This window comes from Dendrobates tinctorius, unplaced genomic scaffold, assembly GCF_039654945.1.
Source record: "Dendrobates tinctorius isolate UK_male_01 unplaced genomic scaffold, ASM3965494v1 ptg000107l, whole genome shotgun sequence".
Classification (NCBI taxonomy): Eukaryota; Metazoa; Chordata; class Amphibia; order Anura; family Dendrobatidae; genus Dendrobates; species Dendrobates tinctorius.
This window is the reverse complement of record NW_027361775.1, coordinates 21,345,176-21,362,348: the sequence shown is the minus strand read 5'-3', so window position 1 is coordinate 21,362,348 and position 17,173 is coordinate 21,345,176. Positions and strand designations below refer to the sequence as shown.

Below are 17,173 nucleotides of genomic sequence, written 5' to 3'. Positions count from 1 at the left end.
TCCCCGGCACAACCTAGACCACCGGCGCTGAATTTGTAACTTGCGCCTATCACGTGCTCGGCAACTGGTGGAGTGTTCCTTTGGCATTCATTGGGCCAAATGGCGGGTCCTCCAGTCTGCCATTCAGCTGAGTGAACAAAATGTAAATGAAGTAAATAAAGCATGTGGCGTTGGCCATAACTTCACCAGGATACATGGTTGACATGGTTGTTCCTCCTCTGCTGGTGTTGTGCGTGGGTCAGACAATGTACGTAGGGCGAGACCACCTATCAACCCTCAACGTAGACCGCTCTCTGGGCTCAAAGTGCGTGATATTTTCACAAATTACTTTATGTCACCTGAGGGGGAAACTTCTTGGCAAGAGCATGCTGTGTCTATGTTGTAAATGTTTGTTTTTGAGCTTTGGGAAACTATATATATTACAACCCCTTATGTCTTTTCTCTGTTTATAAATCAATGTGTAAGCATATGGCAGCATGTTGTGATGTAAGTGCATCATTGATAAAGACAACAACAATTGAAAGTTAAAACTTATGTATCCTTTTTTTAAAGGCCTTGTGAAGCCTTTTGTTATTTAGCAAAATGGCCAGAATTAGCCTTAGAACACAAACAAATTTTTATAATGTTACAATACAGCATTTAACCACAAAACACACACAAAGTTATAAATTATAGTATGTAGGGGGGGAGAAGGCGGCAGCCCAGCCTGTGTTGCCTGATGGCTAGTGTGGCCACCTTGGCCCTCGGCCTGTGTGGGGGGCATACTCTTGCCCATGATGGAGGTAGTGGGCCGGCTCATGGGCTTGAGGTGGATACTGGGCACTATATTGGAGACGACTCTCCTGTTGAGGCTGGTAGGGCCGTGAGTCTAAACCACCAAAATGGCCATGTCGTCCCCAACCAGATTGGGACCAGCCTCCATCATTGGCTGGGAACAAGTGGCCATATTGGTGTGCTGGGTTATACCCTGACATTTGGGAATGATGTTGCCAATGTTGGGTAGGGGGGGAAGGGTGTGACGTGTAGGCCCACGTGTAGGAGGATCCTCAGACCCTGATTGAGCAAGCACCTGGGGGTGTGGGTTAAGACGCATGAGATTCCTGGGTGACATGTTGCCACCTCTCCAGAAACTCAAACAGCTCATAAGGGGTATTGGGGGGTGTGCTTGCGTCAATTAGTATCTGAATGGATCCTCGCACACGTAGCCGCACCTCACGGGGAAGGGAGCGAAGATAATGGGCAAGGCTGCGTGAGTTCTCCTCCTCCCCATCATCAGTGGCAAATCTGTTACGAGAATTTTGGTCCCCTGTATCCACATTGGTCGTAGTATTAGTGGCAGGGATATGGCGCCATCGCCTGGATGGCACAGCAGGCTGGGGGGAGCCCTCTAGCCGAACAGTTGGGCTGCTGCTGTTGCCCTGTTCATCCTGGATGTCAGGTGGTGATGCAGCTGACGGTCCTTGTTGTGGCTCTGTTCCTGGTGGTGGTGTTTCTTGTGGCGGCCCAGGTTCTAGGGCAGGATCAGGTCGAGCTGGAGAAGTGACTTGGGCCTGGCTCCTTGGAAGGTCACAAGATGGGCCAGACACCTCAACCCTTCCACCTACAGGATCAAGGATGGCCTCTGATTCAGACCCTGTCTCCCTTTCAGTGATGTTAGACTGAGTTCTGTGATTAAATATAAAATGTAGAAAAAGGAAATTTTTGATCGGGCACCAATAAAGCATTTGTGTCATGTGGTGTTTTTGTTATACTTACGGTCTGAGATCCATAATTGGAGCGAGGAACGAGAGGCAGTCGAAATAAACATATTTCCGCTTTGTGTGGGCCCCTGAACCACTTCTTGCCCGCTGCTGGCGCTCACGGCGATACTGGTCACGGATGCTACACCAGCGTCTTATCACATCTTTGACTGCAATATGACATAAAAGAATGAAAACTTACAATTTGCTGAAAACAAGTTTTTGAGCTAGTTTCAAAGTCATGTGGCCTACTAGGGTGTGAGTTCTACCCAGGGTGGCATATAGCATTGGTGCAACCAGACCAGATGCACAGGGTCATAGTAGCTCGTGGCAATTAGCAACTCTTTAAACTGTTTTTGCTAGGCATTATGAGGAGCTTGGGGACAGGGTAACATTCTCTCAGGGTCAAACAGTGGGTCCAAAAATAATTTACAGCCACAAGAGCCCAATATCAGAAGCACAGGATGTGGGGGGGCCTACTTGTTAAATTTTTTTGGGATGGCAGGTAATTTGACATACATAATTTATGTGCACGTACTTATGTGCTGCTGCTCCTCACGTGGCCGATCACCAAAATCAGGGAACATTTTGCGACATATGCGCCTCCATGCAGCCTCCTTTCTTGCCCGGTCGGCATAATGTGCATCCCGTTGGTCCCATAATTCTGGGCGATCATGCACAAGAACAATTAGCAGCTCCACATTCAGATTCTGGTAGGGTGCCATGATGCTGTACTCCGTGGAGGCATGCTTCCTGTATGTCTGGAGCGCTTTTTGAGCTAATTTGCATGTCTAAGCTTCCTGATGATAGATTGGCCCATTTCCTGTGACCAGGAAAAGTCTTGCGTATTTCTCGCAAGTCACACGGGTGGTCCGTGTGTAATGCGATTTTTTTGCGCATCCATAGACTTGCTTTGGCGTACTACGGTCGTAATACGCTGACAATCGCAGCATGCTGTGATTGGCATGGACCGGAGAAAATGCGAGAGAAAAATACGGCTGATGGGAGCTACCCCATAGAGAATCATTGGTCCGTGTGCAATGCGTTTTTTTTTCGCCTCTCACTCGTCCGTATTCCTCTCTAGTGTGACGCCAGCCTAACTGACACATCTACAGGTTCCTCTCCACTTCCATATCACAGGCAGACAGGGTTGGAATATTGTTGTAATACAGCAAAGCTCAGAGAGCTGCAAAGAATGTGTTTGTAAGGAGATAAAGTTCAGTTCTATTGTTCAGTGTTACATACACGTACCACAGTGGTAACTCCCCATCATGTAAAAAAAATCTCTGAAGGCAGATTCTCGCGCAGATCTGTGTCTGGCCCATAGTCCAGAACAGCTCATTTACTTATAAGAAAAATGTGGATTTCACTATAATAATACATCGGATTGTAAATATCAAGATATCATTTTATTCAGCTTCCTATGACATATATGCCCATATAGACGGCTTGCTCCTACAGGCAGATTAACTTAAATCAGGGTTCCCCAACTCTAGTCCTCAAGGCCCATCAACAGGTCATGTTTTCAGGATTTCCTTTGTATTGCACAGGTGAAGCAATTATCACCTGAGCAATACAAAGGAAATCCTGAAAACATGATCTGTTGGTGGGCCTTGAGGACTGGAGTTGGGGAACCGTGACTTAAATAATAGAATAAAAAGTTCATTTTTGTTTTCTAAACCTGGATACGAATGCAAGAGGCCATGCTTAGTGAGGTTAGACTTATTTGTCCTAGGTGTTCAAATGGGTATAAAATATGAAAAGTGATATTATTTCATGATGATAATTAAAAGCTAACTCATTTCTCAGCTGTATATTTTCAGGCTGTTTAAGCAGATCTGTCAGTTGGACGTGCTGCCCTATGTAAGGGGTGACTTATTGAGCTGACAAATCCGCTTTAAAACAATTGCGGAATATCATTGAATGGCATCTATAAAGGTTTTTCAGTCGCGGTAAACAATGGTAACTTAGATTGTAGATCAATTAGTTATGTGTTATGAATGGGTCACCGAGGAGAAAAAAGCAAAACAAGGTAAGCCACAGAAAACCAGAGTGGTTGGTAACTATGCAGATTGCAGATCCCTGATCTTACCACACAACTAGCAGTAGTCGTGGAGCATGCCTACGATGAACCTAGATGCCTCGTCACGGCCGGAGGACTACATAAGCCTAAAGCAAGAAAAGGGAAAACTAACTGCCCCAGAGCAGACCCCAAAGGAATAGATAGCCCCCACACATGTATTGACGGTGAAACAAGATGAAGGCACAAACACAGGCAGGAAAATAGGCTGAGCAAATGATGGGGCCCAAACTAACTAGACAGGAAAGGAAAGGGAAGACACTGTCTGCAACCTGCAAAAAACCCTACAAAAATAATGTCCAACACCTCTGATAGCAAAATTAACCCTGAAGTCACTAGACTTCTCCCACTATATCAGCACTCTGAAATATTCTGAGACAGAGCAAAAAGAGACCAAACTAGTAAGGGAAAAAAAGCCAATTGGCAAAATACTGATAAATAAGAGTGGAAATTCAGCTCAGCCCCCAGCCGGGGCTGGCAGACCACACAAAAAACTGAATAGACCAACAAAATCAAGTGTGAACATTAGCAGAAAAACTTAGCTTTAGATGACTGGAACAGAGCTGAAAACTAAGAGCTGACAAGCCAGAAGGAATCACCAGCAACTGAATAGAGCGTCGGCTGTCTTAAATCCAATTTGAGAATCCTGAGATCCAATCGTCATCCTCATTCTCAGGTGGCAGATCTCCACCGATCAATCCAGCCGCACCACCTCCCATCACCACCAGAGGGAGTCCAGGAGGGGAACTCACAACTGGTGAACCAGAGAATGAACTCACAACAGTTATGCTCCTGGAACTGCTTCTATGGAAACCACGTCATGGTGACTGTTTCTAAGTGGTGTGGTTCTGCAGCAGCTGTTATAGTTATCGCCCGCCGTGCCGTAGTGTAAGGCGGGCATTTATGCCTCATTGTGCGAGACATAGACATGTTTTGTGAAAGGTTTAGGGACATACTAGTGCAGCCCTTGACATGAAATCCAAGCTTACAATTTCCCCTGAAAAGACCTAACGACATCATAGAGAAAAATAAAAATCTGATAAAAATTAGAAAAAGCGTAAAACATGCGCTCATTTTCTCCAAACCTTCCTCTAAATCTGAAAAGGTGTTTATTTTGCAGTAATTAGAAAAGCTCAAAACTGAAGACGTACCTGGGGAAATATGTATTTTGTTTTTAATTGGAGTGATGTGAAAGTGAGCTTCAAGGAACCGGAGCCTGGAAACAAAAAATCTACTTTATAACAGAAAATAATGCAGTGTAGCAAATAAATGGAGAAATGGATGGAGGTTTTTCGGTGTAGTTGTGCAGCTGTCCATTGCTTGACCCCTAGAGATTGCGGGACGGGGTCATTTAGTAAAGGACACTGTTTTGTTTTGCACCCTTTATATGCATTTATAGGTTTTCCCCTTTTATTCTTACAACCCCTTTTACTTCGTCGTGCACGCGCCGTCGTCAGTAGTTTTGGTGTCGACTTTGCGTAGGACATTGCAGCGTTGAGTATTTGTTCATTGCCGTCTTATCTCGTCAGCAGACATCAAATATTGTCATGTTAGCACATTTCTATTAGAAGTAGACACTGTGGCCAAAAAAATAGCATTTTACTGTTCAGAAAATGATTTATTGGCGTGTTCCTTGGCTTAGTTTCAAGTATTTAAAGAAAATAACAGCAAAAAAAAATTCTGAAGATAGTTCTCATGTGTACAGCCAGGAAGAGTCTTTGTAGACCTCATTTTAGAGAAAATTGAAGGGATTTAGTTTAGTTGATTTTCTTTTGCATTAGTTCTTATTTTTTTCTCCTTCAACAGATAAGAGGCGGTACTGATTGCCCCATTACTCTCTTTGTGTTATGGTTATAAGTTTTGCGGTTCTTAAAGTAGTTGATATTACAAGCACATCTTACGCTGTTGACTAATGGTACTCAATTGCACTTTACAGTTGCTTCCAAGAGTTTATATTGAATTAAAGGAGTATTCCCATCTCCAAGATCCTATCCCAATATGTAGTAGGTGTAATAATAATATTAGCAAATACCTCCAATTAGAAATGTACAGGGTGGGCCATTTATATGGATACACCTAAATAAAATGGGAATGGTGACAGTTTTCTTGCATAAGGTGTCTTGCATTGAAATCTGCTGCAATGACCTGGGTACTGCGTTCACCAGACATCAACACAATTTCTATCCGCTCCTCACGTGTTAACCTCTGAGACATGCCAATGGCTGTAAACAAAGAGAAACTTGTAAATAACTCATGAAAAAATAAAGTTACATTAAAACCAAGCACACCATTGTTTTTCTTGTGAAATTCTCAACACATTTGATGTGTTACATGACCCTCTCCTCATTGGAAAAAATAAAGTTGGATCCAAAATGGCCGACTTCAAAATGGCCGCCATGGTCCCCACCCATCTTGAAAAGTTTTCCCCCTCCCATATACTAATGTGTCACAAACAGGAAGTTGATATCACCAGCCATTCCCATTTTATTTAGGTGTATCCATATAAATGGCCCACCCTGTAGTATAGTTCTCCTGATTAGCTATGTCACTTACCTCATGTGCAGGCCAATGCAATAGATTAGGTAACCATGGTTACGACCACTCAATAGTGACAGTTAGTTACTAGTGGTCATAACTAGAGTTGAGCGACTTTAGTCGGATCGGGTTTCATGAAACAAAATTTGTTTCAGATGAAACTAGTCCGACTAGGGCAAAAAAAAGTCGGAGTTTCGTCCGAAACCCGACCCCAGTGCAAGTCAATGGGAAATAAAAGTCGGCATTGAGCGGATGACATTCATCCACTCAATGCCGACTTTTATTTCCCACTGACTTGCATTGGGGTCGGGTTTCGGACGAAACTCCGACTTTTTTTTGCCCTAGTCGGACCAGTTTCATCCAACTCAAATTTTGTTTCATGAAACCCGATCCGACTAAAGTCGCTCAACTCTAGTCATAACCATGGATAACTAAGCTACTGCAATGTCCTACACATGAGGTAAGCGACAAAGCGAATCAGAACTATACTACATTTCTAATTGGAGGTATTTGCTAATATTATTATTACACCTACTACATATTGAGATAGGATCTTGGAAGATGGGAAAATCCTTTTACCTTTGTGCATCTGCAATTTAATTTCTTTGTCTTCTTTTCATATTAATCACATTTTTCTAAAGTTGCGTCTTGTCAAATTCCCTTTTAGATAAAGGATATGCAACAAATCCCAATAATCACTGTGACCCCACTGAAGAGTTCAGTAACAGAGGCATCAGAGACGAGGAGGCAGCTCAGTCACCGGTCTCTCACTGTATATTTGGCCAGGCTCACTAGCTACATAAGTTAGTCGGACAGAGGAGGACAAATGTGATCCAGAACTCACAGGAAAAAAACCTTATAATAACTCTGTTTTTATTACAGCTTCATTAAAGACATAGGTTGGAAGCCGCAGTTACTGGAAACATGTTCTGCACGTTTTGAACCTATCAGGGTCCTTAATCATGGTTGGCTATGAATAAGAACCCGGCCAGATTTGAACTGCGCAGGACATGTTTCCAGTGACTTATTTTCGACCTATGTTAACTTTGTTCCATCTGTCTGACTACCCAAGAACCGACTTGGAGATTCACGTGCATCACTCCACTGGACTTATGATCATTCCCAAGGAACAGCGAGTTGATGACTTTTTCTTCTTCGTAAGCTAGAATAAACTGCATACATGTCTGACACTATCGGTGCCTGTATATCCTTTAACCATTCTACCTGTTCTATCAAATCTATCTCTCTCTGTCTTCTGAAAAAGACCCTGCTTTGCTACCTGTCAATAGTGTACCTGCCATCCGCAATCTGAGCGTCATCTGCACACAACACCGCATGCCAGTACCACCAGCACCAGGATCTGTGGTTGGGGAGCTTCTCCCTGGCCCATGGTTGTTGTTATATGTGCTTGTCCTCACTAATTCCTGCGTGTTCCCATCCAGTGGAGGCTCTGCAAGTGGAGTGGCGTGAGGGGAGGTGCAGTACTGCTTTTTATCGTCAGAAAAGACCGTACCTTGTGCGAAGGTTTAAGCTACAAGTCCCATCGGAGAGCCAGGAGTTCCTAGAGGTGACACATGGTTTGCCTTGCTGTGACACATGCCCTCTGCACACTGTTACTGCGCTGACAATTTCTGCACCTGTAATCCCAGCACTTTTCTGCATGAGCAAGCATGTTTAAGTCATGTAGGGGTTACTGCCATGTTCCAAGTGACAATGTCACCTCCATGATTCATGTTATCACTGCTAATGCTGTAATGCTTGGTAGCAGCAGTGACATGTTTAACGCGGCTTATTAGCATCATGATCTCGATAGGGGCCTACAAATAGCGTTACCGTCAGCCGCTGTTATCATGTGAAGGCCTACTTACTTTATGACAGTCAAACATGATCATTTGGTTCCTGTCTACGTAGGTTCGTAATGGCTATGACAAGCACTCGACAGGCGCAATAGCTGCTAATGTGCTCAGTATAATTGGGCTTGACGTATATTCATGCGGCTGTAGAGCGCTGAGGCTAGAGATCTGGTTGGGTAGAAGAAGGATCGCAACAGAGGTGGATAAAATTATGGCCACATCAGGAGCTATGAGCTCATTTCAGGAGCCAGATTTATTCATAATTGCCTGGCAGTAAGTACCGTCATCGGCACCAACAGGAAGCAAACACAAAACTATAGAGCACACGTTCTCCCTGCCCCTTAACTTTGTGAAATGCTTTTTATTACATAAATATCTTAGATGAGACAATATATCGATGATTAGTTAATTCCAAAAATCTATTTCTAGCCAAATCTAGTTAGATTGGGCAATATGTGAATCATTCCTCAGGAAACTGGTGACCTAAGTAGAAATTCTAAGATGCCTGCTACAAACATTATTGGGTCAATAACCTATTGTTTTCTTGAACCCCAAAAGGTAGGCGCATCTGTGAAATGGAACTGGAATAGAAATTTGCATGGATTTGCAGGATTGCGCAGGGGCGGGTGCAGCTTTTCCTTGGTTGCCATGCATTATAATTCTGGGGTTCAGCATGCATGTGTCAGAGGGGTTTTGCCTGCAATATTTTCTACTTTCAGTAGGTTTCTTTCACGTGAAGAAGTGTTAGGTACGCACACAGTTTTTTTTGTTTTGTTTTTTAAACAGATCCACTTAAACATTGTCCCCAAAACAGCCTCAAATGCTCTGTGAATGCTCTTCCTATTCTATGGCTGTGTTTTCTGACGAGTTTTCTTGAGCTTTTTTTTCTTGGTTTTAAACCTCGCCTTGAAAATAAAGAAGTACCAAGTCAGTTACATGAAGCATCTTCCTCATGGCATCCACTACATACTTGACACTGTGAAGTCAAAAGCTGCAAAACAGTGTAGAAAAAGACCTTGCTTCAGGAAATGCTCCTGGGGACATGAGATACCCAGGGGCGAACACTGACCGCTTGGGGCCCCTGTGCAAGAAATGTGTCTGGGCCCCCTTCCTTTTATGGTGACAAAGCTACATATGTATATAATGTATATTGCTGTCCCTTATACAGTGCTCTCTCTTGTTATGTACAGTACCGTCCCTTACATATTGGATTATATAGAGCCCTGTTTTTTATTACATACCGTCCTGTCTTGTTAGCTGTATAATGCAATGATGGCTGATGGAGCATGGGAAAGCTTACTTTCTAATTGAGGAGCTGATGGACTGGTAGTCTGGTCACCGGCTGCTCCATCAGATAGAAGAGGGTGCTGTGAACAACAAAATTAACACGAATACACTATGTAAGAGAAAGCACAGTACATAACAGCAGAGGAAGCTATATAATAAGGGATGGTACCATATATAACTAGAGTGGATGGTATGTAATAAGGGACGGTGTTATACATGATAAAAGAAACCATGTAACTAAGGATGGTGTTATACAGAATTAATGAGTACAATATATGCTAAGGGACTGTGTTATACATAATAAGTACGTTCGCTATATACTAAGGGACTGTGTTATACAGAATTAGTGCGTACACTATATACTAAGGGACTGTGTTATACAGAATTAGTGCGTACACTATATACTAAGGGACTGTGTTATACATAATAAGTGCGTACGCTATATACTAAGGGACTGTGTTAGACATTAAGTTCGTACACTATATACTAAGGGACTGTGTTAGACATAATAAGTGAGTACACTATATACTAAGGGACTGTGTTAGACATAATAAGCGATAATGTCTTCCTCCACCTCCCCCTGTTCCTAAATCCATTATAAGTCCCGCTTCATCCCTTCCCAATCACCCACACCCCTCATTGTCCTCCTCCACCCGCATCCCATTATTGTCCTCCCTCCCACCCCATCATTGCCCTCTTCACCACTTCCATCATTGCCTTCTCCCCCACCACAATCATTGCTTTCTCCCCTGCCACCCCATCATTGCCCATTCCACCACCTCCATCATTTCCTCCTCCCCCACCACCCTCATTATTGCCTTCTCTGCATCAACCCCATCATTGCCTTCTACCCATCAACCCCATTATTGCCTTCTCCCCATCACCTCCCTTCATTGCCTTCTCCCCATCACCCCCATCATTGCCTTCTAAATCACCCCCATCATGGCCTTCTCCTCCACCTACACACAGCACCATTCACCTCTCTGCACATTACTCCACAGCGCTACGCATGCACGCACACCCACACACCACCACCACTCATCTCTACACACACAACACACGTACATGCAAAAAAACACACACACACACACAGCACCTTTCACCTGTCTGCAGCCGCAGCATCGCCGTCGCCTGCTACTTCCTTTCTCTGGCACACCGGCTGCTGAATGATGATGTCACCAAGCAACGTCATCCAGCGGCGCTGCTGTCTGTGTCAGAGACAGGAAGCGCCGGCTCCGGGCAGGAAGCGGGACGGATCCCTGCAGCTCCGCTCCTGCTATTTTCTCTTGTAGGCAGCGGAGCTGCTGGGATCGCTCCGTGCCCGCCACACATGAGAGCAATCTGGCCAGGGACCCCCCGGAGCCTCGGGCCTGGAGAAACAGGCCAAATTGCCCTCAATATTAGCTGCCCTGCAGGGGCCCCTGGGTCCTCTGGCCCCGGTGCAGTCACACCGGTTGAACCGGTGGTATGTCCGCCCATGGAGATACCTTAGGAAAAAGGCTGCACTCCGGCTACGGCTCTACCACTCCGTTTGGCCTTGTCCTTACAGTTGTTATTAGCCATGTTAATCCTCATTAGTATTTTGCTTTAACTATTTCATTTCCAGATAGGACAGGGAGGGAACACTACATAAGGCAATTCTGAAATGACAACTAAGAGTAAAGGAAGCAATCAAAGTTTATCCTAATGCTGCTGTAGTGTCAAATACTGCAAAAGCTCTAAGTATCTAATCTCCTTAGTAGTTACCAGCAGCATAAGTTGTGTGGAATGAGGCACAGGGCCGGTGCAGATAAGCAGGCTTTGATCAGAGTGTGCTCCGATTCTGTCGAATGAGGAGAAGATGGGGAAAAAAATTTTCTTCTATCTTCTCCATTCTGTCATCCATGAAAATCGTACTACACTCAGATGTCATCAGAGTGCAGTCTGATGTTTTCCACTAACTTTTTGACTTGCATGTCTGAGTGGGATCGGAATATCAGATCAAACTCTGACATGCAGCGGGTTTTTTTTCCCTCAGGCCGAGGCAAAATATCTGACGTGCACAGCCCCATAGACTAACATTGGTCCAAGTCAGATATGATGTTTCGCTGCTACGCCTCTATGACATTAGCCAGATAAAACTGGAGTTTGTTCAAACCTAAATTTCCCTCTGTTTGGGCATGTGTTTACAGACAGAGCATACTGGGAGTAGTAGTTCCATGATAAGAGATTCCGATGCATCTCTATGATGGACAGTGGTGCGCGGCCTTGTGTCCTGCTGCCATAAGGCTCATCAGGCAATAAAGAAAATGTGATGTCCATTTCCAAATTAACTGCAAGCTCTGAATGGAAGAATAACTGGCACATCTGCCACCTGTCCTGCGGGTGACGGCCTTCTAGCGTGCTTTGTGGGGTCCATGAAGTGACGGGGGCTGGTCGCCCATGGGCGCTGTTTATCGTTGCTTGTTGCCTACTTTTTAGTAAAGAATATGATTTGTGGTGCGACGCACCTGTTGATTTGGGACAAGGGAACATTTATCTGCTCTCTCAATCTCCTCCTCCTCTCTTTGCTTGATCTCCCCCTTATTTGTCTCTCCCCCCAACTGACGTGTTCTTTGTATCCTGGGAGATTCTCTCCATGCTGAGGTTTCCATAGAAATTCACCTTGTTGATGTTGGCGCTCAATGAGTAGGTGGCAGGAGGGGGAGATTGGAGTAAGCGCCACCTGTTCTGAGACTGTATGTGATGGAAAGTGCAGCGCATGTTGTGCTCCCCCTTTTTTTTTTGCATCGCATGAATTGTCTCCCTGGCACATTGCATTGCAGAGCACTATACGCATTCCTCTCTCTCCCTAACAGAGCAACGCCTGTGTGTTGAGTTGGGAAGATCTGCAGCAGAGCGAAGGAACAGCCAAAAGTTTGGGCAATTCTGGGGTAGTGGTATGTGCACTGGGCTCCATAATCCGTATTTGACGTGCGTTCTTCTGTCTGTGCCATTGTTTTTGTCTTCCCTCTCCATCCCAGGACAGAGATTAGTTTCTATGATGCCTCTTTTCTTTTAGAAGTGATGTAGGTAAATGCTTTACGGTGCTCTTATATGTTATAAACTGAATTCATGAGGGATATTTGCATTTTCTTATTATATTACATGTCCATTAGATTTAATTGTAGTGAAGCTTTAGTAAATTCTGCATTGTTATCTAGTAAATGGACTAGTCTTGTAATGGAGACATTCAGGATTTCAGGGCAATGATTAAAACAATGCAATTGTCTGTATATAATGTGTTCTTCCACCTAATTACATTTATTTATTCATCTGCGTTTACCTAAGTAATAAATAGGTACCTATATACAACAATCTGCCAAATCATTAAAATCACTGACAAGTGACACTGGCAGCAGTCAAGGGTTGGGATATGTTTGGCAGGAAACGAGCAGTGAGATCTTGACGTTGACGTGATGGAAGTAGGATGATGGGCAAGGATCATCCAACATTGACGAGACCCAAACAAACAGGACAGATCATCTCTAAAACAGCAGGTCTTGTGGTTGCTACTGACCAAAAGTAGTTCAGAAAGTGCAAATGGAGAAACAATGACGGGTCATGGGCGCTCAAGGTGATTTATACCTGTAAGAACCATAGGCTACCAGTCTTGGTCTACTCAACAAAAAGCTGCTGTAGCGCAAATTGCCAAAAAAAGGTATTGCTGGCTATGATAGGTTCAGGACACACAGTGCACTACAGTTCACGGCTTATGGGGATACGTAGACCTTGAGATGTGTAAGTGCCCTTACTGACTCCTCTCCACCACAAAAAAAAACACTTAGAATGGGCAGGTGGATATCAAAACTGGACTGGAGCAATGGAAAAAGGTGACCTGGCCATCATGTGTTTATCCGGGTCCAAGTACTTTGTGTACCTGGGCAAGAGATGGTGACAGCAAGAACTATGCAAAGGACATCTGCCATAGACAGTCTGGACATTCTTATGCTTGACAATTTGGGTTCGTAGCATTTATGTGGACGTTACATCTATCCACCTAAATATTGTTGCGGACCAAGTAAACCCCTACAACTACAATGGCAAACATCATTCCGTAAAAGTTTTATGAAATTGACAAACAATTGAAGGTGTACCACCAAGAGAAGTCCATGACTTAAGGGGTCACACCTGTTTTGTTGGCTTAAGGTGGGAATTACACACTATTTGTTTGGAGGTTTTGATAATATGGCTTATATTTTCTTACAATAAATAAATAATTCACTCTTAACAAACTACCAACAAAAAACACAAAGCTTTTCAGATGAACAGTAGAGGTAAAAACACCATTAATAACTAAGAGGACTCAACAAGGATTGTTCATTGTATGTAAATACAGCAATAGTCAATGGGTAAAGTCAATCTTCTTGCCGGTGTGCTGTGTGGAAGTGTTACTGAGCATGCAATACGAATATATAAAAAACAGTATGAGTATGTATACCTGTCTAATATAAATACCTGTCTGATGAATATACCTTTCTGATGGATGCACCTGTCTGATGGATATACCTGTCTGATGGATGCACCTGTCTGATGGATGTACCTGTTTGATGGATGCACCTGTCTGATGGATATACCTGTCTGATGGATGCACCTCTCTGATGGATATACCTGTCTGATGGACATATCTGTCTCATAGATATACCTGTCTGATGGATGTACCTGTTTGATGGATGTACCTGTTTGATGGATGCACCTGTCTGATGGATATACCTGTCTGATGGATATACCTGTCTGATGGATGCACCTCTCTGATGGATATAAATGTCTGATGGATATATCTGTCTGATAGATATACCTGTCTGATGGATGTACCTGTCTGATGGATGCACCTCTCTGATGGATGCACCTGTCTGATGGATATATCTGATGGATGCACCTGTCTGATAGTTATATCTGTCTTGATGGATGCACCTGTCTGATGGATGTACCTGTCTGATGGATATATCTGTCTGATGGATATAACTGTCTGATGGATGTACCTGTCTGATGGATGTACCTGTCTGATGGATATACCTGTCTGATGGATGTACCTGTCTGATGGATGTACCTGTCTGATGGATGCACCTCTCTGATGGATATATCTGTCTGATGGATGCACCTGTCTGATAGATATATCTGTCTTGATGGATGCAGCTGTCTGATGGATGTACATGTCTGATGGATATAACTATCTGATGGATATAACTGTCTGATGGATGCAGCTGTCTGATGGATGTACCTGTCTGATGGATATAACTGTCATATGGATGTACCTGTCTGACGGATGCACCTGTCTGATGGATATTCATACGTGGTCAAAATTGTTGGTACCCCTGGTTTAATGACAGAAAAACCCAAAATGGTCACATAAATTGCTTGAATCTGACAAAAGTAATAATAAATAAAAAATCTATGAAAATGAGCAAATGAAAGTCAGACATTGCTTTGCAACCATGCTTCCACAGAATTTAAAAAAATAAAATAAAACTCATGAAATAGGTCTGTACAGAAATGATGGTACCCTTAACTTAATATTTTGTTGCACAACCTTTTGAGGCAATCACTGCAATCAAACGATTAATGTAACTGTCAGTGAAACTTCTGCACCGCTCGACAGGTATTTTGGCCCACTCCTCAAGAGCAAACTGCTCCAGTTGTCTCGTGTTTGAAAGTTGCCTTTTCCAGATGGCATGTTTCAGCTCTTTCCATAGATGCTCATTAGGATGTAGGTCAGGGCTCATAGAAGGCCACTTCAAAATAGTCCAATGTTTTTCTCTTAGCCATTCTTGGGTGTTTTGGGTCATTATCCTGTTGCAAAAATATGCAAAACACAAGCCGCGGAGACACCATCACATGTTTCTCAACGCAAGCAATGACTAGCCAGTTCTTTCCCCGGGAAGGAACAACCACGGGAAGGGCAGTCTCCAATGAAGGAAACCACCTATGCCAAAACATGGTATCCATCCACAGACAGCTGTTTCGGGGTATTGCCCCTCATCAGTGTGGAGTAGGAAACTGGCCAGTATGAGCAATGCCTAGTAGAAGACTGTGAAAAATGAGGATGAATGAACTCATGGAGATCAACATCCAACGCTGCAGAGACACCATCTTTCAGGGACCCCCTTCCCCCTATCTATAGATCTTCGCTTGAGATTAGCCTAGGATCGTCGGTGGGTCTATTCACAAGAAATGGGTCGCCCACTCCATCGTAGGGCATCAGCCTACTCACAGTGCAGGGTCAGTTTCCCCCCCTACCCTAGTCCTGTGCTGCAGAACCGTAACAAAAGCCATACTAAGAGACTTAACTAAGGAAACATCAGACTGGGATGCACCTCTGTCACCTGATAAGAGAATCCAGTGAGAATTATGGAAAAACCCTTTAGCAGCCCTCTCCAACCTGAATGTTCCAAGACCATACACCCCTGTGCCGTCTGCAGAAATACAAAGCCAAAGTCTGTATGTAGTACATGCTGCCGGACAGTCACGTGTGCCGCTACTTAAGAGAAATGAATATTCACCTCTCTGGGCGTGGAGATACCACAACAGCCAGAGCCAGTACATCCGTACTATAAGATGCACCCCCCCCATTTTTCTCCACATTTTTGGAGTAAAAAATGCATTTTATAGTCCAAAAAATACAGTACACCTTTGCACATTTTTTTTATTTATTTTTTTTTAAGTGCAAAGTGATATAACTTGAGCAGTCTTCATAAACAATTTCTGCCATTTTGCTATTGTCGGGTGTCTATTTGTCCTTGTCCAAATGTTACAAATTTTTCAGAGCTCTTGCTCCTCATTATGATGGCTCTCTCTGTTCCCCTCTACCTTCTTTCCTTGTAAGACTTGATTCACACACTTCCAACATTCATGGTATGAGTACGGAACACAATAACCAGCCCCGGGTTTCCTTGCCCAGACCTAAAAATCTCTACAGTGGGTATGCAAAGTATTCAGACTCCTTAAAACTTTTCACTCTTTGTTTCATTGCAGCCATTTGGTAAATTCAAAAAAGTTCATTTTTTTCCTCATTCATGTTCTCTCTGCACCCCATCTTGACTGAAAAAAGCAGAAATGTAGAAATTTTTGCAAATGTATTAAATAAGAAAAACTGAAATATCACATGGTCACAAGTATTCAGACCCTTTGCTCAGACACTCATATTTAAGTCACTTGCTTTCCATTTCCTTGCGATCCTCCTTGAGATGGTTCTACTCCTTCATTGTAGTCCAGCTGTGTTTAATTAAACTGAAAGGACTTGATTTGTAAAGGCACACCCCTGTCTATATAAGACCTCACAGCTCACAGTGCATGTCAGACCAAATGAGAATCATGAGTTCTAAGGAACTGGCCAAGGAGCTCAGAGACAGAATTGTGGCAAGGCACAGATCTGGCCAAGGTTACAAAAGAATTTCTGCTGTACTCAATGTTCCTAAGAGCACAGTGGCCTCCATAATCCTTAAATGGAAGAAGTTTGGGACCACCAGAAGTCTTCCTAGAATTGGCTGTCTAGCCAAACTGAGCAATCGTGGGAGATGAGCCTTGGTGAGAGAGGTAAAGAAGAACCCCTACTTCATTGTGGCTGAGCTCCACAGATGCAGTAGGGAAATGGGAGAAAGTTCCACAAAGTCAACTATCACTGCAGTCCTCCAACAGTCGGGTCTTTATGGCAGAGTGGCCTG

At 43.6% G+C, this 17,173-nt stretch overlaps 1 protein-coding gene across 2 annotated transcripts in view; it reads left to right on the top strand.

Moving 5' to 3' along the window:
* Positions 1-17,173, top strand: part of FAM131A (family with sequence similarity 131 member A) — a 110,925-nt gene that overhangs the window by 77,751 nt on the left and 16,001 nt on the right. The window contains exons 2-3 of one of the 2 annotated variants that reach the window (XM_073589226.1): positions 7,797-7,921; positions 12,332-12,412. In XM_073589226.1, the coding sequence (XP_073445327.1) occupies positions 7,797-7,921; positions 12,332-12,412 (206 nt within the window). The remainder of the gene's footprint in view (positions 1-7,796; positions 7,922-12,331; positions 12,413-17,173) is intronic. The other variant, XM_073589227.1, reaches the window with a different exon arrangement.